The sequence below is a fragment of the Raphanus sativus genome, chromosome 9 (assembly GCF_000801105.2).
Source record: "Raphanus sativus cultivar WK10039 chromosome 9, ASM80110v3, whole genome shotgun sequence".
NCBI lineage: Eukaryota > Viridiplantae > Streptophyta > Magnoliopsida > Brassicales > Brassicaceae > Raphanus > Raphanus sativus.
In genome coordinates, this window is record NC_079519.1 from 7,269,435 (window position 1) to 7,291,278 (window position 21,844).

The following is a 21,844-nucleotide window of genomic DNA, read 5'->3' on the forward strand; positions in this document are numbered from 1 at the left end:
AAGCAATGGGCATTAGGATAAACATGAATTTATTTTTGTAAACACGTTTTTCTTTTATTTTTTTGGTTAATTGATTAGTATAGTTATCACTTATCAATAATCATATATATAATTATATAATAATAAATATATATAAAGATTTATTAAGGTTATCATCGACTTTGAACACTTTAACTTTTAATGTGAAAGTTCAAATACAGAAAATCATTTCGCAAATAACAAAATAAATTCTATCATCATTTTCACTAAAAAAGTAATGGTATATTAACAATTATGACATGGCTCATTGCTAATTGTGACATGGACAATCACATTTAATATTATTTACTTATATTTATGGTAAACTTTTTAGAATATGGTTTTAAAAATATATCATTATTAAAGTGAATATTTAAACATAACAATAAATAGTACAATGATAAAAATATTAGAACACTTTACAGAATCTTATACTATAAAGAAAAGTTGTCTCTCTTCTCCTAGCGCCACGTCACTAATTAGGGAGAGGAGAGTGCAACACGTGTCCCATTTTTCTAAAACGACGCACTTCATTTAACTTCTCATCAAATCGTTTGGACTTTGTGTTTTGTTGGGCCAAATCATCTCTCCGTCTAGCCCACAAACTTATACTTTAAGAAACGCGTCGTTTTGCACTAGGTCTAGCTTCTTTGTCTCTTTCGCGTCTACAGACTAATGGCGATAAGGGTTTCAAAATACGCTCTTTCATCTTCTTCTCTTTAACGATACAAGTAATGAAATTATCATTTAACTCCTCCGTTAATCGATTATCCACGATCAACATTCAATGCGAGTTTTAGTTATGCAGGGCGGTGGATTTCAAATATAAAAAGGTATGGTTTCTTCCTTTCAAATCATCCTCTCATTCGTTTAAAATTCCCAGTAAACATAAATCGTATGCTATGGTTAATGTTTCAGTCTTCCTCTCCGATTTGCAGAATGGTCGCTCCTCCTCCACCGTTGAAGTTCGCATGCTCCATTTCTGGGAGGCTAGGAATGTCCGCTGTGGTTGAGATCTCATGGGATGTTCATGCTCCTTCTTGATTCTCAGGTTATTAATTCAGCTCTGCCTTTTGTTCATATTGAATCAGTTCTCGCCGGTTAACTTCTATCGCAACATCGCCTTTATGAATCCAGATTATAATTTTCAGTTTTTGTTTTTAGTTTCTTTTATAGATTTTTCATGAGTCATTTTCCAGCTTTTGATGATTTTGGGAATTTTTTTGTTGTTCATGCAATCATGCATTTTCACTGTCGGAGTAATTTATCGGTTAGATGCTTTTCGCCTTCTTGAGTTTAGATCACAATTTTTTTTTTCATAGGTTCCGTTAGATCACATTTTTTTTCTTAAAAATTATAGATTCTGTTAAATAATTTAGCTTAGCCATTCTGCACATTTGATGAATGTCGTGAATGTACTCCCTGAATGTAACGTGCAAAAAAAAAAAGATCGTTTCGTCTTACTCACATATTCAATGTGTGATATATGATCAGTCTGATTTTATCAGTCTATCGGAGATGGTTTCAATGCCGTCTTTTGATTATGTTTTCCTATTATATGTGTTTCAGGTGATTCTCATACCAGCCACCGTGATGTCTGGCCACTTTCAGGCATCCCCTCAAGGCAGGCTCCATGTTCTCTGTCAGTGGATTTGGGATTGTTTTTTCTGAGGAAGCTTATACTATTCTTGAAGAAATGAATGTTACTGAAACCAATATAACCCGAGTGGGTTTGGTTCCTGGTGAAACAAGTTCTACTGCGTTAGATGGGGTTGGTTCCTTTATCAGGAGGTAATGATATTCCAATTTAATATCTGATTTTTGTTTGATACTGATATCAACCAGATGAATTCGGACGCTTGGTTGAGAAACTATGATTCTCCTGGGGGATGTTGAGTTGAGTCCACCAAAGTCTACCATCAGCATGTATGTATAGACCATGTTTCCTGTTAGCTTTTTTGGATTCAATATTAGATTTTATTGAGCTCACTCTGTTGAAAACCAAGGCTCATGAAATGCTTAAGAACAATGAGATTACCAAACCGGTTGCTACAATTGATTGAGCTCGGGTTGGGTACGCGTTCTCTGCGATTTGCAAATGCATTACATAATCTTCTCAAAGTCTTAAACTTTCTAAACTTTTTTGTTCTCCTAACAGACCACAGCTTTGATTGGTTTCCCTCTTATTTATCATCAAATTGCTTTCTGCAGTATCAAAGGTAGTTACTAATTTCAATCTTTTCTTTACAGGTCAAATAGTCCTAAGGGGAAGAAGATATACAGCCATAAACAAGAACCAAGCATTGGATATCGACGAGAGGCTTCCTCGCCATTAAAACAATATAAACTATGCATTTAGGAGATCAAAAAGGTTTTGTGACTTTTACTTATTTATACATCATTGGTTTTTGGTTTCATTTAAGATGGTGACTCAAATGGAGAGCACAAAGTTGTAGAGATCTAAAGTAACAACATGATTATAGAAACTCCTGCGGTAGATTATTATGTCGTCTATTTTTTTTTTTTTGACAACTATGTCAGTCTATATGTCTTGCTTTCAGTTACTCCTCATCCACCATTTCTTAATTTATATACTTATATATATACTAATACTATCTTATAAATAATTGAAAGCGAGGAATAAAACAAAGAACATTTAATGGTTTAACCAGTTGTGAATTTAACTATTATTTTCATAAAAATTAATCAACTATGATAAAAAATATTTACAGCATAACTATCACTGTTTTAGATAAATACATATTTTGGAAAAACCCATTAAACATGAAAAGACTATTATATTTTTTATTTTTATTTTACAATGAAGATCCAAAAGTTGAAGTTCAACACAATAAATAGATTTACATATCTTTGGTACACGTTTATTTTCTAAAAATACAATTGAAAATATCTTATAATTTTATTAAAACATAAAATCTATACTAGATAGCCACATTTAAAATATCGTTATTAAAATAATTAAAAATAAATAATATTAGAAAACTTCAAAGCTGTGTACATCTGTTTTAGTTTTTTAGTCGTTTACAATTTATATGTTTAGTATTATGCAAAATTATTCATAATACAGTATTAGTGAATTATAATTACAAGAAGCAAGAAAAATCAGAAGCATTATTCTCAAATAATAGCAAAGATATGTTAGAATCTTCTGTAAATTAATTACTTAAAAGTAATTTAACTCAGTTAGTTAATAATTTGAAGTAAATAAAATATATAGTCTTATATATTCATGCAGTAACATGAAATTATTACAATATGTTTTCATAATATTTCACACAAAATATTTTCAGACATTTTTATACAAAGTCCTTATTTCAAGAATTTATAAAATTAATTAAAAACTGATTGACTAAAGTATTAACATATGTCTATGAGCAGCACTCCAATGTACTAATACGTTTAACATACCGGAGATACGTACGATTTCAGATGCCGCATAAAGAAGTAAAAAATGTAAAAGATGAATGATTTATGTCTTTCGTGTTAAATCTAATCGACTATAATTTTAAAATATTTATTGAATTTCTTATGTAAGTGAAGTTGGGAAACTACAACAAAATAAGATAATCACATTTTGAATTATATTAATAGTGAAAAAGTATACGATTTATTAAAAAACAAAATAAATAATCAAAGCTATTGTAAAAAGTAATGAAAGCTAATGTTACTTATTATTAAAATGTATAGAGTATCGACGTATGTTTTACAAAAAAAAATGAAGAAGACGTGAACAAAATCCGTAAGGACATGCAAAGAAAGATAATAAGTAACATTAGTTTTCACTACTTTTTACGTCGATCGACGTATATTAAAAATGAAAAAAAAAATATTTGTCAACAGTTTAACAAAAATACAATATCAAATATGTTTTATTAATTCTGTTGTTTTTGACAATCCAGTAAATGAAAGTAGAAGCGCATGGGATCGAATTATTTTTTGACAATCCAGTAAATTGAACATCTAAAGATACGACAACAGAATCTTGATCGAGTCGATTAGATTGTCATCACAACAGAAACAAACAAGAGTTTATTGGAACTGAGAAGTTCTTGGGTTCTGTTCAGACAAACAGTAGGAAGGAGATTCAGTTCAAGGAGAAACTTAGATGTTAACGAAGGAGTTCTTCGGTGTAGAAAAAGATAAAAAAGGGGGGGGGGTTGATTTTTGGTTAAAGTTGGGATAGGTGAAGATTATTAAAAGTGTGAAACTACTAAAAGTTTGTATAATAGAGGATGTTGCAACTTAATGGATCATCCGATGAATCAGAAACACAAGAAAAAAGAGATAGTTAAAGAGAGATCCGGCATAAGAAATTAAAAAACAAAAAAATCGTTCCAGTCATGTCGATAATTTTTTTTTAAAAAGAAAACATAATAAAGAATAAGAAGATCAATAAGGCAGTGCCAAACCAACAAATGTAATGGAATTTCAACATAAATATTTTTATAGTTTTTCTTAACGTCGTTCTACTGATACAACAATTTAATTTTAAAATATTTAGCAAGGGACATTAAGGCACACTACATATGAAGGATACAAAACTATTTTCATAATAACAATACTGATAAAGGTTTACAATATCTACACACAAGTAAAGTATACCCCGCCCGTAGTTCAAAATATTATTTGATTCTATTTTAATAATCATATACTAAAAAAAGTTTTTCGAAATTTTATGCAACTGTTTTTTTTTTAATTATATAAAATTTATCCTAATACAATAAGTTTTCTTTTTGATATCCACAAAATTTAGAAATAGTATTTAGTTTTACTTTTCAATAATCAAAAAATTTTGTGCAAGTTGATTTAATATACATGACTATTATTTATCTACAAAAGTAATACAGTAAACCTCTATAAATTAATAATGTTGTGACTACATCAAAATATAATTTTTTATTAATTTATAGAGATTATTAATTTATGGAGATACTAATTGAACCAAAAACTCAATTTGGAACTATAAAATTATATTAATTTATAGAGATATTAATTTATAAATTATTAATTTAAAGAGGTTATACTGTAGTAAATTTTGATGAAACTAATTTGAAGTGTAAAATTCTGAGCATATTTATGCACAATAATTTATGCTACTTACAAATTTATTCTGAGAATTTTAATCAGTAGCATAAATTTTACATAGTTAGACACATTAATGTATGCTACTTACAAGTTGATTTTTCTATCAAATTATACATGATTTTGTATAAAACTATACAAGTTGATTTAATATATTTTAGCTAAAAATAGATAAAAATCAAACTAAAACTATAATTTAAATTATTATTCATATCTCTGAGTAAATAAAAGTTTTAAATAAATCTTTTTTATCTGAATTTATGTAAAACTAAATCAATATATATATATATTGGTAAGAAGATAATAACAATAATAATTAATATATTAACAAAAATTATTATTATTAAATACAATATAAATTTAAAAATTTTATTAATGCACATGGTGCAGTAAACACCTAGTATAATAAAATTAGGATAGAAAATGAAATTAAAATATAAAATATCATGAAGAAAATCTGATGGAAAATAAAACAAATTAAATATAATTTAAATAATAATTATTAAGTATCTTATTACTGTAAATATAGAGAAAAATATATTTGGTTAACTATCTGAGTAAAATAAAAAATAAATGTCGAGGTTCCTAAAATTTGTTATGTGAGAAGGGCATGAGGCATAAACTTTTTTTTAAGGTATTAAGCATAGCTAGAATAAAAGGGTTTCGAGAAAATTTACTTATGCTTTATTATGTTAGTTTGTTTTTTCGGATTCTCACGGAGAAAATGATTTGAGTTTTCTTCTCTTTTGAATTCAACATTCATGTTTAAAGGGTTTCGAGAAAACCTACTTATGATTTGTTTCATTATGTTCATTCTTAGATTTTTTATCCAGAAATTGATTTTATATTCTTATCTTTTATACTCAAAGTTCATGTTTAATTTTTTTTGTTTAAACTAGATCGTGGAAGATGATAATCGACACTATGGTAGAGGCAAATACAAAAAGTCAGAAAGAGAGACACAAAAATTCAAAGTGATAAATGTTCTTATAAATTTCATGGTGAAATTCTCACACTGTTTTAAACAAGGATCTCTGGAAATTTATATTCTTGTTAACAGACATTTCATTTATATCACATCGTTTGACAAGCTATAATCCAAATTATCCCCTGTAAGTATTCCATTTCATATAATTATATTTTCTGTTATGTATTATATTTTCATATTTCTAAAATTTTTTAATTTAATAATATATTTTCATTTATATGAGTATATATATTTTAGATGTTATAGGTGCTAAATTTTACTGTAAAGATTAGAGTAAACTGAAGATCCTATTAATGATGCCATTGACCAAGGAAATTTGGACATGTATTGTTAATTTCATACATAAAAACATGCACATAATGTATGTGTGTATAATTATAATGAAGCATATAGATCATATACATCCAAATATTTTAATTCTTTGTTACTATTTTTAAAGATACATGTTTGGTTCACATAACCAACAAATCTCTAAAAACAATAGTGAAAATTAAGTTTGATTTGGATATTTCACTGTCATGTAAGCACTTCTATAAGTTATGCATCGTTTAATCAATAATTCAATCTATATGTTTAAGCATTAATATTAATTATGTTTTTTGTGTGTGTAAATTTTAGGGGATTTAATATGAATCTAAAATCACTAAAAATAAATAAATGTGGCTATGACAGTTTGAATGGTAAACATTATTAGATCATAGATAATTTGTGGAGCACTACTTGGTGAGATTGATGTTTTGCAAAAATAATTTAGACATGACTGTGTTGAATGCCAAAACAAAAGATTGGAAAAAGTTTGGAAGTGTTGTTAAGAAGGTCATTGACTAAGGAAATACAATTATACTTGTATTATTTTATTGAACATTTAAACATATAAAAACATGTAATTTTTCTTTTTTTTGGACAACAAACATATGTAATTTTAATACATATTATTGCATTCTAAAATTATTTATTTTTTCTCTTCATATTTTGAAATGTTTCTCGTCGACAATGACCACATTAAATCTACATTAATTATGTTACAAAATGCTTTTTAATAATTTGTTATTGTTTTAAAAGATACATGTTAGGTTAATTGAACCAACAAATCCATAGAAGCAAAGGTGAAATTATGTTCAACATAGATAATTGGTTATTAAATCAACACCTTTATGATGACATCATCAAAAAGAAAGCCAATTGAGTTGTTAAATAATTAAAGAAAGAGAACTTTTAATTTATTTCATAGTTAGTACACAAGTTGTACATAAATAATATTTTCTAGATATATATTGATTACATAAGCAAATTATGTATGTACAAATCATTTTATGTTATAAAGATCATTGCTACAATGTAGATTGTTTCAGCTATTTGACTTGAAGTGAAGATGATGAAAAGATATGATTATACATAATGTATGTGTATATAATTATAATGAAATATATTAATCATATACATCCAAATGTTTTAGTACTTTTTACTATTTTTAAAGATACATGTTGGTTTCACATCTTCAACAAATCTCTAAAATCAAGTGTCAAAATCAAGTTTAATTTGAATATTTCACAATCAAATAAACACTTCTATAATAGCATCAACAAAAAAATTGCCCAAGGAACTATGAAGAAATAATATCATTCTTGAAGAACAAAGGTGTAGTTCTAGAAGAAGACCATGAAAGTGTGAAAATGATAACAAAAAGAATCCATGTGCTGAAAAGATCATGGTAAGATATATATATATATATATATATATATATATATATTAAATTATATTTTTGCAATAGAAAAGAAGTACATGTTTTGAAGATTGATGAACTAGTTATGATTACAAAAGTCATCGAAGAAGATTTGATCAAATTGGTGAATATTGCTCCAGTAATAGTGAGCATAGAAGCTACAGATGAAATAAGGGATCATCGCGGAAATGTAAATTGTGTATTGTTTAATCAATAATCATATCAATATGTTTAACCCTTACATTAATTATGTTTCCAGGTGTGTGTAAATTTTAGGAGATTTACTATGGACCTAAAACATCTAAAAGCTAAAAGTGACCATGTGGTTCTACTCATCATGTTGATCAAATATGACAGTTTGAATGATGAATATTATTGGATTATACAAAATTTCTGGAGTACTACTTAAGGAGATGAAGGGTTAGCAAAAATAAGCTGGACATGTTGATATGTTGAATGTCAAAACGAAAGATTTGAGAAAGATTGAAATTGTTGTAAAGAAGATCATTGACTAAGGAAATAAAGTTATACTTTTTTGATATCACATTTCAACATATACATATATGTATTTTTAGTACATGGAATGTTTGATTCAAAAAGAAAATTGTTTATTTCTCCTTATATTTTGGAATGTTTCTCTTCGATAATGACCAGATTTAAATCCACATTTATTATGTTACAACTTGCTTTTAATAATTTGTTACTATAATAAAAGATATGTGATTGGTTCGTAAAACCAACAAATCCTTAGAAGCAAGAGTGAAAATCATCTTTAACTTAGATAATTCGCTATCGAATCAACATTTTTATGATGACATCAATAAAAATAAGACCAAATGAGATGTTAAAGACTTAAATAAGAACTCTGTATATACATAATCTTTTCTAGATATATATTGATTATATAAACAAGTAATACAAGTACACATCATTTAAAGTTATAAAAGTAATTGGTACAATGTAGAAAGTTTCACTTATTTGACTTGAATTGAAGAAGTTGATCTTGAAGAAACAGTTAGAAAATGATATATTGTTGTTATTATTTGACATGAATTACGGATGTTGATTCATATTAAAAATGTTGGTCATGAAAAAATAGTAAATAGACTATATGTTATTGTTTTCATATTAGACATTGAATTGCTAAAAAATTAAGATCATATCAACAATGTAAATTGACATTTCAATGAGTTATTATTAGTTTTGGTTCAAGTTGCATATAATTTTATGTTTATTTTGCATTGACGTATTATTGCATTCAAGATAAACTCTTTTACAAATGCATGATATCATATTATCATTATAGTTAGATGAATATCATCTTAGATGTAATCACACTCTAAATATTTAAATGTAAAAATACAATATATATAGCTTGATTACTTGCATTATTATTCAACCTAGTTTAGATTTTTGTAAGATCTTTGAGTTGTTTGAATTTTTATTTAAATCATTAAGATTTCATTAAACTTTCAAATTTATTTCTTAATTTTTATGTGAATGATGTTTTACATTTTATATCAAAAGTTTTGACTTCTTATGATTGTTTTAAAATTTGATTTAAATATTAAAACTTATTTTCTTTCATAAGTTTTGTGTAGATGTTCATAGAAAGTTGAACAAATGATTTGATATTTGCTTAATAGAGTACTAGATTTTGACCCGCGCTTCGAAAACGCGGGTATTATTTTCACTTTTATAAAATATATTATTTGTTTGTAATTATTGAATTTATTTATTTTAATAAAAAAAAATTATAATAAATTCGACACATAGAATATCTCTGATAAACTATGTATTTCTCTAGTTTTGTTTTATTCGCTTTTCAATCAACATATTTATTTGGCTTGTTGTTAAAATAAATAATTATAGAGTTTGATCTCCGCACCTCCGAGGATGTATATTTTAAAAAATATGATGATATTTGTTTTCCATGTAATTATTAGGGTTTGACAAAATGAATCCGAAGAACAGAACTGATACCAATCCGTAAATATAGTACCAAACTTGAACATAAATTGATTAAATATTCGAATTATTCAAAATTTTGTTAGTTAGAGAACCGAATCGGATCCGAACCGAAGTATTCGTGTACCTGAATTTATCTAAAAATAGATTTATATACTTATATATTAATTTTTTTATATTTAATGTATATAAAACATCAAGAATGATACTTTTAAATTGGTTTAAAATACTTGAAAATATATATAGATAGTCAAAACAAATATCTGAAATAGTTAAAGTATACTCAAATCACCAAAAATACTTAAAATAATTATTGATTTCGTATCCAAATTTTTAAATCAAACCAATTGATATGTTAAGCTTAGGTATTCTGACATATATTATTTAAATTTATAGGTAATATATTACTTTATTTATATATTTTGAGAAATTTTAAATATATAGTGATTTAAAACTTTAAAAATAATTTAAATAGGTTATCCAAACCCAAACCAAACCCGCAAAGATCCGAATCAAACTCAAACAAAAATTTAGAAACATCCTAATAGGACTGAAACTTTGACCTCGAAAACCCGAAACGCAAACCGATCAGAACCAAACCCGTATGGATGTCTGAAAACCCATCCTTAGTCATTATTATATATCGTATAACTTCATCATATAATTAATCGTATTTTATATGTACCATCATATAAGTTATCATATAATTAATAGTATTTAATATGTATCATCATATAAATAATTACATATATTATATTTTAAAAACTTAATATGAAATATAAAAACCATAATTTGAGTTGGTATTTCAAATTGGGCTTTGTATTGTATTTTTCTTATATATATTGAAAACATTCTTTTATAATGGACTTAATAACTTAAGCCCATTACTTTTTCTATTTAATACTACTATCTTTGTTTCCAAACAATTTTTTTTTTAAAAGACTACAATCAATGTTTCCAAACACAACCAATTTTTTTAATACTCTTATCCAAGTATCCAAACACACCGAAATTGTACTTCAGCTTTAATAAGATAGATTATGCTATAAACATATATATTGAAAAAAATATAATTAAGAAGCTTATAGCATTCTATTCAGGAGATAATGGACCAACAATTTTGTTATCCCTTTTATATTATTTGATAAGCACTATTATTAAATAAGCTTACCCTCATGTGTGATTAACCAAAATGCCATTATTTAGGTGTCATCCTTAGAGCACTTTTCATAGCTTTAAATAAAATACCCTTCTTTCACTAGATCAATTACCTAAAATGCCATTACTCATCTAACTTTGGTGTGACCATAATAAAAATCATACAACTTCGTTATTTGGTTAGTATGTACATTGTCCTAAACCTTTTAAAAAAATACAGAAATTTAAACTATTTAAAGAGTTCCCATGACTATTAACATATTTTTTTTGTCTAATGGTTTGTCCCCCATTGTCACATACTCGAACAAGAAAAGCTCCTTCAAATGTCAAACTCTTACTCATTACTAACACATAGAATAATCGCATCATATCAAACAACATGAAAAGCTCCTTCAAATGAAGAATCATATCAAACAATTGTTATGATTTAATTATTTATATATTCATAAATGTGCATGAATTTTAAAATATTACAAGTTATGTTAACTAATGCAACTTTGATTTAATATCTTTTTCCATTTTTTCTGAAACAACATATATCAGATATACAAAACTTTACAAAATATATGTGCAAATATAAGAGGGTGAACTGAACTACTTGAAGTTAAAAAAATAAAATAATTCAACTTTAATATAATTAAGAAAATAACAAAAATCGTTGCTCAATTTAAAAGAATAGAAGTAACTCAACCAAAAATAAATATTTGAATTAATATAAGTATTAAATTTAAATCACATATCTAATTAAGATGGTAACATAATGATTTTTAATACCGTTTTAATTTATTAATTATACATATAAATTACAAAGACACTTAATACTTATAAACAAAAAAAAATATTTATTAATTTTATAATTTAGTTATTTCATAAATGTTTGTGTGCACGGGAAAATCACCTAGAAATGTCCACAGTGTTGTGTAAGGATTCCACCATGAGAAGGGAGCAAACAAGTGCGACGACTCCAGAAAGCGTAGAAATGGCTATGAGGGTGATTTTGGAAATGAGCACCCAAACATACGGACTAAGAAGAACTCCATAAACACTCTCTAACAATAAATATATTGATCCAACTATTACCTTTTCTAAGTAAATTTTTTTTTATGTTTAAATAGTATAGATGAGAAAATATATGTAATGGAAAATATAAATAATGGAAAAAATGGAAAATATGAACAAAATATAAGTAAAAACAGGTATACAAAAGTGATTACAAAAGTATAAGATTTAAAAATCAAAAATATTTTTAATATGTTATTGTTTTCAAAAATTTAATAAAATAATAAGCATATAAATTTTAATAAAATATATAAACTAATAAATATTCATAAGAGAATTGTGCCTGTATATGCGTGTAACACACCTAGATAAGTTATGCCCGCTCAAGCGGATTTAATCATTTTACAATTACTAATTAAATATCATGATAAGTTATTGTTTTTGATCTTTAAGCAGTGTTTTGAAAACCGGATCGGACCGGCCGGTCGAACCGGTCCGACCGTGACTCGCTAAAGAAGCCGAGTCCGGTTTGGTTTAAAACCCGGATTTGATAAAAACCAGTAAAACCGGCTGAAACCCGGTAAAACCGGTGATCCGGTTTAACTTTAAAACCCGGTTCTTAAAAATTAACATATAGTTAAGTGTTTTTAATTATTACTATCTAAATTTTAATATTTTATAATTAGTGTTCAACTATCACTATTTAGTTGATTTTTTATTTTTCTAAGAAAAAATGTGAAAAATATATTTTTGAGTCTCATATACTAATTTTATTTTACCATACTCTTAAAATTTGAAATGTTAGTTGTAAAAATAAATAAATATGATTGTTTTAGCTGTAAATCATTTGTTTTTTTTTTAATATTTAGTTTATATAGTAATCAGATTTATGTTTGTTGTTTATTTTGAGTTAATAAAAAAAATAGAGAAAGTATTATATGTAGAAGTAAAATTTATATAGTATAAATATATATAATATATATTTTTATATAAATAAAAAACCCGGTTCGACCGGTTGAACCGGTCTAACCAGTCAACCAGTAGTTTTACCGAGTCAGTATCCGGTCCGATTTTCAAAACATTGTCTTTAAGCATTTTTACAGAATATCAAATTATTTATATATGAAATTTATTTATCAGAATATATATTCATTATTGCGTTAATTTCTTGAAAGGTTTCATATATATATTAGAAATATTTTTAACTATATATTTTTGCAACTAATTTTATTTATGATTAAAATATATTCTTTTAGATGATAATATATATATAGAAATAATTGTTTAATCTTTATTAAAGGTATTCTTGATAATAACAAAATATGTATATGAATTATCTTTTTTTTTTAATTTTTTTTATTATATCAGTTTTAATGAGTTATCTGATTTCATAAAGCTTAGATTCGTTTTTATGTTTGAGTTTTATTACATTAAATCATAGTTACTAAATATTTTTTAATTACTCAATATGTGTTATTAATTAAAAGACTATGATAATAAATTATTATTTTATTTCATTTGAAAATTCTTACATATTAATTATATTTTTTTGAAAATTTCTTTGTACACATATGTATTATATAGAAATAAATCTTAAAGTCACTTAATATTCTCTTTTCAGTTATATAAAATTAAGAATTTTATTAGATTAATATTTAGTTATATACTTTATGTTTTCAAATTTATATTTTAAAAAAAAATCAGATAACAACACAACATACATAAAGAATTATATTTATATTTTAAAATATTTTTAGATTTTGGATAAATCTTACTATTATTAATTTTAATCAATTATCTAATCAATTAAATTAGTTTTTTTAGCTTACTTATATATTTTGTTCATTAAGAGTAGTATCGATATTAACCACTCTAACTTTTAAAGTGAAAACTCCGTTGCGAAAAATCACTTCGCAAATAATAGTATAGAACAAAACAATGTTGGCCACTAAATATGTGACATATGGACTGAAAGTTTCTCCATGAGAGATGTAAAAAGAATCGACCGTAACCTTTTCCCTTCTTTTTCTTCCCTCTCTCCACCTTTTCTTTATTTTTACTATTTTTTTCTTCTCAGAAATCTAATGAGATATTTTCCCACTGCAGATGCTCTTACACCACAACTATAGATACCAAGAGACCAGCCACCCCTTGAACCGAAATAAGAGACCCCCAAACGAGTAGAAATATAGTGTCTTGTAGAAAGTGAAAAGAAATACCGTTTATTCATAAAGGAAGAGATAACTAGTTAGTTATACTATGCTTTCTTTTCTTTTTTCTTGTAATGGACGCTTCCTTTGAAATGGGCGCTTTCTTTGCAAAGGACTCTTCATCAACACAAGTTACTGCCAACACAAGTTGAATAGGCATCACTATATTCCTCATTACAACAACAAGAACAATCAATGGTCCTTTCTACACTAAAAGTACAACTTGCAAAGTGAACATTTTAAACTGATTGCCTTGATTTTTTACTAAGGCAAGGATAATGAAATAACACAAGCTTCCTCTACACAGGACTACTACAACAATATGATTTCAGATGATGTCTACTTAACAAAGTGAAGAATTTTACTTAGTAAAGAAAATCCAACTAATTCCAAGAAAATAATACCTTGTTGATTGGGTTTAAGCCTGCAGAAGCTGTGTACAATCTCTCTACAGAAAACATGGATGACCTTAGCTTGAAACAATTTTGTCTGGTTCCAGGAATCTTTGGCTACAAATGTGATGAAGTAGAACTTTCCGCTGTTCAAGTAAATATTTGTTTTCTCAACCTCAACTAACTCAAAACTAGTCCCCTGATTTTAATCAAAACACAAACCAAATAAAAAATTTTCACAATTCTTGACAACACTGACTAAAAAAAGTAAACCATCATCACCTCTCTTTTGTTGTAAATCTCAACGGCTTCTGCAGCCAGTCTACCAAAGTAGACCCTACCGGTATCTGGTTTGCCGAGTGGATAGACTTCATCGAGAAACGCAGGCTGAAAATCGAAAAGGTAACGCAGCTTGGAGAAATCGACATCAAAGCCCTGTGACTTCACGATCTGGTCGTTCATGATACGATACTCCTCCGCTAGTGTGTGATTGTGAATCCGTTCGTCAAGTTTCCCTCGAATCTTCTCCAAGAGAAGCTCCGTATCTTCGGGCTCTTTTCCAGGGAAGTACATTGTGCAAGCGCTCACGCATTTAGGATCCCACGGGTCAGTGATGATCTCGTAATCGATTGTGCTTGATGAAGCCATCACAAACCCTAGTTTCTCAAGTTTGTGTGTGTGGGGGGTGGTAAAAGACGAATGATTTTTACTTTTGTCGGGAAGGGAAGTATTTACATATTTGTTCGCATCTTTCAGTTTAGAGCGCTTAAGCCCACAAAGTATCAGATCTTTATTCGATTGTGCCCATATTTATTGTTATTTTTCTTTTAGTCCTCCTCTTTCTTATAGTTTCTCGTTTTGTGTGTGTACTTGTTTTTTTGTATTAGTTGTATAATCAAATATTAAATATTACAAAGATTAAAAAGTATTTAGGAAAAACATCAAATATTATAAAACCAAAAAATTATTTTTGAAGCTTTAAAGTGTTTTTTTCCAAAATTAAAATTTCAAACTTTATTTCAAAATTGTTTGTAATTTATTCTATAATCCTTATATTTTTTATAATTAATATAGATCCATAATATTTTTACAAATAGCTAGAACATACAAAAAACATATTATAACAATATTAATTAAATAAAATCTTAAACTAAATATTTTTTATATACTAAAGTGTAAGACACCTGGCGAATCAAATGCTGACATGTGGAATATGTTTTAAAATAACTAAAATCAACACACAAAAAAATATTTTGATTCTAAATTTTCTCAAGTCTTAATATATAACAAAAATCTTTTTCTCCAATCACCAACACCAACTTTGCATTTGTTATTGTCAACTTTAAAACCTCAAAACTTTATGTAAATTGAAACAAAATATAGAACATCATTTATATTGAAAAGTGAGAGTATCAAAATTCAATATCTATCAAAAACGAAACAAATAACAAATACTAATTCATGTGTTTTATATTATAAATAGTTTAGAATTTTTTTTTTCAGAATTTAAGTTTTTTTTTTTATATTTCAATGCAACTTTGGTAATTATTAAATATTGTATAACCAATAAAATCATACATGTTTTTAATGATTGGTGTAGTTTTTTAAAGTAGGAAATTTCTTAATATCGATGCTTTTATCTAAAACTACTTATGTTAAAAAATAGAGAGAGTATTGCTTTTAAAAACGGATATCGACATGTTCCACTATATATATATATATATATCTACATAAATTTTATAATATTTTATTCACTAAATTAGCTATTTGTTATTCAACTTTTGAAAAATATGTTACATTTTAAATTTCGTAATGAAATATTTTACATCAATCTTTTTAATTTTTTTAATATTTGTATTGTTTTGGATCTGATCGGTAAAAATATGGATTTTTACAGAGATTCGGAACATCAGATATCCAAAAGAATACATATTGAATCGAATAGAAAAATGTAGTGGAGAGCATCATGGATTTTTTTTCCTTTTTGTAGTGGACGAGTTATTCGCAATGGAATCTTCATCATCAAATGTTGATTTCTTTGTAGATTCACTCTTCAACTTCTTAATTTCTTTTAACTCTCTAGAGTTTTTGGGATCGCCATTGATTACATACTTATATGAAAAGCTAAAACCCAAGTTCTTTCTCAAAAAAAAAAGCTAAAACCCAAGTTGCACTATATAGATGGCATCATCCTGATAAGTCAAATCATGCAAGGGCAGAGAAGCGATTTGCAAGCTCACTCATCGTCCTTTGCTCTCATCTCCTTCTGCTATATTTTCATAAGTAGCTGTTGATGACCGTTGCTCTTTTCTCTTGAGCTGGGCTGCTTACTTGTGGGTTTGAATTAATGCACCCGGATTTAATTTTCAACCTTGGTGGAAAATCAAAGACCAAAATCAACAAACGAGTTCTAGAAGAAATATGTGCAACTTAGAAATTGAAAAGAAATACTCTTTTGTCACAATGAAGAGATACTAGTTAGCTATACCATGTTTTCTTTTCTTTTTTCTTGAAATGGACGCTTTCTTTGCGAAGGACTCTCATCATCACATGTTACAGGCAAAACAAATTGAACGCATTATTATATTACTCGTTACAACTATAAGAACACTTCTAAACTAAAAATTGCAAAGTGAACATATTGTCTTGATTTTAAATTGTAATACAGATGCATTCAGGCTAAAAGTTTAAAACCAAGGTGAACTACAAAGATGGAATCATCCTTGATAAATCAAATGAAGCAAGGGCAGAGAACCGATTCGTAAGCTCACTAAACGTCCTTTGCTCCTTCTCATCTCCTTGTGCTCTGTTTTCATAAGTAGCTGTTGATGACGGATGTTCTTTGCTCTTGGGCTGGGCTGCTAGCGTATCACCGAGGACCAAATCATCAACTTGTGGGTCTGAATGAATAAACCTTCGTTTAATTTTCAACCCTGGTAGAAGTCAAAATACCAAAATCAACAAACTAGTAGAAATAAATATGTAATTTAGAAATTGAAAAGAGCTATACCATGCTTTCTCTTCTTTTTACTTGTAATGGGCGCTTTCTTTGCAATAGACTCTTCATCATCACATGTTACTGCCAACACAATTTGAATACACAATTATGTTTCTTTATCACAACATCAAGAACAATAAAAAAAAATAGAACTTGCAAAGTGAACATTAAAACTAATTGTCTTATCGTGACAAAAAAAAAACTAATTGTCTATAATTTCTACTTAAGGCCAGGACAACGAACATAAGGTACACAAGCTTCTTTGTATTTCCAAAGGACCACAACAATAAGATTTCTGATGATATCTACTCAACAAAGTAAAGAAAATCCAACTAATTTCCAAGAAAAAAACAATACCTTGTTGATTGGGTTTAAGCCTGCAGAAGCTGTGTACAATCTCTCTACAGAAAACATGAATGACCTTAGCTTGAAACACTTTTGTCTGGTCAAGCGGATCTTTGGCTACAAACGTGATGAAGTAGACCTCTCCGCTGTTGGAGTAAATATTTGCTTTCTCAACTTCAACGAACTCAAAATCAGTCCCCTGATTTAAAAAAAAAAAACACACAGATCAAAATCAAAATTCTAAAAAAAAATCGAGTAAACAGGAGATCACCATCACCTCTGTTTTGTTGTAGATCTCAATGGCTTCCGCAGAGAGTCTACCGAAAAAGTCCCTGCCGGTGTCGGTATCGATATCATCGAGAAACGCAGGCTGGAAATCGAAAAGGTAACGCAACTTGAGGAAATCAACATCAAAGCCCTGTGACTTGACGATCTGGTCGTTGATGATACGTTGCTCCTCAGCTTGTGTGTGATTGTGGATCCGTCTGTCACGTTTCCCACGAATCTTCTCCAGCAGAAGCTTCGTACCCTCGGGCTCTTGTCCAGGGATATACATACTACACGCCCTCACACATTTAGGATCCCACGGGTCAGTGATGATCTCGTGATCTGAGGAAGCCATCACAAACCCTAGTTTCTCAAGTTTGTGTGGGGGTTAAAAGACATACTTGTAAAAGAAGCTTTTAAACGACTTCGTTTCGCTCCTCCAGTTCTTTTTCTTTTGCGTTTAATAACACTAAAGCCCACAAAGTATGATATCTATATGGTCGCATGCATGGTCCAATTAGAGGAGTGGAAGCATGTTGTTGAAGATGATTGTATTCGTCTCCAATATCCTTTAAACCGAGTATTATAACCCAAGAAGACATAAGGCAATGATCTTGGATCAAACTTAGTTGCTGTATAATCTCGTATAGAAGGAAAGCATGAGCATCCAAAAGACCTTAGAGCAGTGTATACTAGAGCCTTCTCAAGTAACTTCTGATGTGGACTCATGTTTTGTTTTTCCAGAGATGATGTAGGCAGAAGATTGATGAGATAAATCGCTATACACAGTATTTGGGAGGCAGCTTACTATCAAAGAGCATGGGGACAGCCAACATTGTGATGTGCATATGTTTTCTCTCAGCAAGTTCGCTTTATGCTTATCTTGGCTTTTTAGGACACTTGAATATGGTTTCACTAGTGTAAAACGTAAATGAATTATATATACAAAGTTTAATCTTAGCTGGGGATACATCATACTGGAATTCTCAAACTTCAACCCTCCCCAGAAATTACATAATTATTCTTCAAACCTCATAACAAAAGAAATGGTTATTACACAACATAATTAGAGAGACCAAGAGACAACCCACCCCTTGAACCGAAATAAGAGACCACCCAGACGATTAGAAATATATGTGTAACTTAGGAATTTGAAAGAAATAATGTTTTTTTTGTCATAAAGAAGAGATAACTAGTTAGTTATACCATGCTTTCTCTTCGTTTTTCTTGTAATGGACGCTTCCTTCGCAAAGGACTCTTCATCAACACATGTTACTGCCAACACAAGTTGAATACGCATCACTATATTTGTCATCACAACAACAAGAACAATCAAAAGTTCTTGATTTTCAACTTATTAAGCAAGGAAAAAGACATAAGTTACACAAGCGTCTTCGTATTCTCCCCACGAGACCACAACAATATACTATAACAAAGCAAAGAAAATACAACTAATTCCAAAAAAAAAAAACAATACCTTGTTGATTGGGGTTTAAGCCTGCAGAAGCTGTGTACAATCTCTCTACAGAAAACATGAATGATCTTAGCTTGAAACACTTTTGTCTGGTTCCAAGGATCTTTGGCTACAAATGTGATGAAGAAGACCTCTCCGCTATTCGAGTAAATATTTGCTTTCTCAACCTCAACGAACTCAAAACCAGTCCCCTGATTTCAAAATCACACACAGATCAAAATTCATAATTCAAATTTTTTTGACAAACAGGAGATCATCATCACCTCTGTTTTGTTGTAGATCTCAATGGCTTCCACAGAGAGTCTACCGAAAAAGTCTCTGCCGGTATCGGTATCGATATCATCGAGAAACGCAGGCTGGAAATTGAAAAGGTAACGCAGCTTGGAGAAATCAACATCAAAGCCCTGTGACTTCACGATCTGGTCGTTAATGATACGATAGTCGTCAGCTAGTGTGTGATTGTGAATCCGTTCGTCAAGTTTCCCTCGAATCTTCTCCAACAGAAGCTCCGTATCTTCGAGTTCTTTTCCAGGGAAATACATGCAGCACGCCCTCACACATTTAGGATTCCACGGGTCGGTTATGATCTCGTAATCTGAGGAAGCCATCATAAACCCTAGTTTCTCAAGTTTGTGTGGGGGTTAAAAGACATACTTGCAAAAGAAGCTTTAATAACACTTGGTTTCGCTCCTCCAATTCTTTTTCTTTTTTGCGTTTAATAACACTAAAGGCCCCTTGTTAAAAAAAATAACACTAAGGTGATGATTGTTTTGTTAGATTCTAGATTCTAGATTCTAGATTCTAGATTCTAGATTCTGGTTTTAGATTTTGGTTTTGCAGTAGATTTTGTTTTTTTTTTAAAACTTGATTGGTGGTTTAGATTTTAGTTTTTAGTTTCTGGTTTTTGTTCTTAAAAATAATAAAATGAAAATATTATTAATAGTAAAATATTTATCACTGAAAAATAAAAAAAAATAAAAACTATTATCAAAGCATACATGAACTAATTAAAAATTATTTTAAAATAATAAATTCAAATATAAAATAAAAATTATCTCGAATCCCACAAAGATGCAGCAATTTCATCTCGAATGCCTTGCATATTACTGTTATTATTTTCTTCGTCTTCATCTGAATCAGAGTCTTCAGTTGGTCCATTACCAGTTGTATAGTCCGAATCAAAATCAACATCTCCTAAATTTGATAACCTGATAAAATTATGTAGCGCCATTGAAGCTGCAACAACTCTTCTTTGAACATGTATGCTGTATCTTGGCTTCTCTCTTAAAACCCGCCATTTTCCTTTCCACACGCCAAAAGTCCTTTCAATAACAGATCGTAGAGAAGAATGTCGTTTGTTAAACATTTCTTTATAGCTACTGGGCGGACTAGCTCCATCGTACTGGCTCGGATGATATCTTTCCCCTCTATACGGAGTAAGAAATCCAGGTCGAAGAGGATAACCAGAATCTCCCAAATAATATTTTCCAAAAGGTGCAGTCGGAAATTGATGAGGCCCCTCCATTGCTAGAGCTAGAACTTTTGCATCATGAGCTGATCCCGGAATACCTATATATGCATATGTAAACAACATGTCCATATTGCATATAGCTAAAACATTCATGCTCGTGTCACTTTTCCTGTTCCAATATTTTTCTGAATCTTTTCCCGCAATAGTGACAGGAACATGTGTTCCATCGATTGCTCCGATGAATCCTTTAAAGTAAGGCCAATAATTTCTATTAGATTGTAACCTAGGATGAGGTTGTGTGAGCTCATCTGGACCAGGTTTAAGTAAATGAACCGCCATTTTTTCGAGAGCACTCAGCACTTCATGGAATTTCCTGCTTATGGTTTCCTGTGAATGACCAAATATCTTCCCAGCATACCTCTGAGTTACATTTTGAGCACATATGTTAAGGAATATTGCAACACTTTCCTCGATGCTAACATTATCAGTCTCTTTCAACTGGTAGTCCTCCTTAAGCTTTTCACATAACTGAATGTATACCCCCGGATACATTCGAATTATGTTATAGCATTGGACGTCGTGACCATGAAGTAATTCATATACATATCGTCGACCACGTTCTGGATCCAGGTTCATTCGTTGCCTTTCTATACTCACACAATAAGGATCGATGAAGGATTCTCCAAAATTAATGCTTCCATCTTCTGCTTCATCATCTTCAAGCATTCGG

At 28.9% G+C, this 21,844-nt stretch overlaps 4 protein-coding genes and 1 long non-coding RNA gene across 6 annotated transcripts; 1 reads left to right on the forward strand and 4 right to left on the reverse strand.

Annotated features, from left to right (window-relative positions):
* The first annotated feature begins 657 nt into the window (after positions 1-657).
* LOC108824023 (uncharacterized) lies at positions 658-2,589 on the forward strand. Of its 2 annotated transcripts, none has more exons than XR_001945139.2 (4): positions 658-851; positions 957-1,069; positions 1,588-2,092; positions 2,269-2,589. It is a non-coding gene; the product is annotated as an uncharacterized LOC108824023 (long non-coding RNA). The 2 variants fall into 2 exon arrangements; XR_001945137.2 differs by having other exon boundaries at positions 662-851; positions 1,588-1,944.
* Positions 2,590-13,848: 11,259 nt separating this feature from the next.
* LOC108826313 (uncharacterized) lies at positions 13,849-15,311 on the reverse strand. The gene is made up of 3 exons (XM_018599693.2): positions 14,842-15,311; positions 14,572-14,758; positions 13,849-14,302 (listed from the first exon to the last, which is right to left on the reverse strand). The coding sequence occupies exons 1-3, from the start codon at positions 15,205-15,207 to the stop codon at positions 14,202-14,204; spliced, it is 654 nt and encodes a 217-aa protein (XP_018455195.1). The 5' UTR covers positions 15,208-15,311; the 3' UTR covers positions 13,849-14,201.
* Positions 15,312-17,159: 1,848 nt separating this feature from the next.
* On the reverse strand, positions 17,160-18,619 carry LOC108826770 (uncharacterized). The gene is made up of 4 exons (XM_018600126.2): positions 18,180-18,619; positions 17,915-18,101; positions 17,570-17,638; positions 17,160-17,492 (listed from the first exon to the last, which is right to left on the reverse strand). Exons 1-4 carry the CDS (start codon positions 18,522-18,524, stop codon positions 17,263-17,265), a joined length of 831 nt encoding a protein of 276 aa, XP_018455628.1. The 5' UTR covers positions 18,525-18,619; the 3' UTR covers positions 17,160-17,262.
* A 535-nt stretch (positions 18,620-19,154) lies between these two features.
* Positions 19,155-20,341, reverse strand: LOC108824635 (uncharacterized). The gene is made up of 3 exons (XM_056993811.1): positions 19,907-20,341; positions 19,647-19,834; positions 19,155-19,444 (listed from the first exon to the last, which is right to left on the reverse strand). Exons 1-3 carry the CDS (start codon positions 20,252-20,254, stop codon positions 19,432-19,434), a joined length of 549 nt encoding a protein of 182 aa, XP_056849791.1. The 5' UTR covers positions 20,255-20,341; the 3' UTR covers positions 19,155-19,431.
* A 353-nt stretch (positions 20,342-20,694) lies between these two features.
* Positions 20,695-21,840, reverse strand: LOC130500008 (uncharacterized). The gene has a single exon (XM_056994695.1). The coding sequence runs from the start codon at positions 21,838-21,840 to the stop codon at positions 20,695-20,697; it is 1,146 nt and encodes a 381-aa protein (XP_056850675.1).
* Between the last annotated feature and the right edge of the window lie 4 nt (positions 21,841-21,844).

Excerpts from the sequence above, each read along its gene's own strand:
- LOC108826313 (XM_018599693.2), bottom strand. The coding sequence starts at position 15,207 with ATGGCTTCATCAAGCACAATCGATTACGAGATCATCACTGACCCGTGG. Across the intron at positions 14,759-14,841 it reads AGATTTACAACAAAAGAGAG|GGGACTAGTTTTGAGTTAGT; the intron begins GTGATGATGGTT and ends GATTAAAATCAG. Across the intron at positions 14,303-14,571 it reads GCTTAAACCCAATCAACAAG|TAACTTGTGTTGATGAAGAG; the intron begins GTATTATTTTCT and ends TTGTGTTGGCAG.
- LOC108826770 (XM_018600126.2), bottom strand. The coding sequence starts at position 18,524 with ATGGCTTCCTCAGATCACGAGATCATCACTGACCCGTGGGATCCTAAA. Across the intron at positions 18,102-18,179 it reads AGATCTACAACAAAACAGAG|GGGACTGATTTTGAGTTCGT; the intron begins GTGATGGTGATC and ends TTTTTAAATCAG. Across the intron at positions 17,639-17,914 it reads GCTTAAACCCAATCAACAAG|TAACATGTGATGATGAAGAG; the intron begins GTATTGTTTTTT and ends TTGTGTTGGCAG.
- LOC108824635 (XM_056993811.1), bottom strand. The coding sequence starts at position 20,254 with ATGATGGCTTCCTCAGATTACGAGATCATAACCGACCCGTGGAATCCT. Across the intron at positions 19,835-19,906 it reads AGATCTACAACAAAACAGAG|GGGACTGGTTTTGAGTTCGT; the intron begins GTGATGATGATC and ends TTTTGAAATCAG.
- LOC130500008 (XM_056994695.1), bottom strand. The coding sequence starts at position 21,840 with ATGCTTGAAGATGATGAAGCAGAAGATGGAAGCATTAATTTTGGAGAA.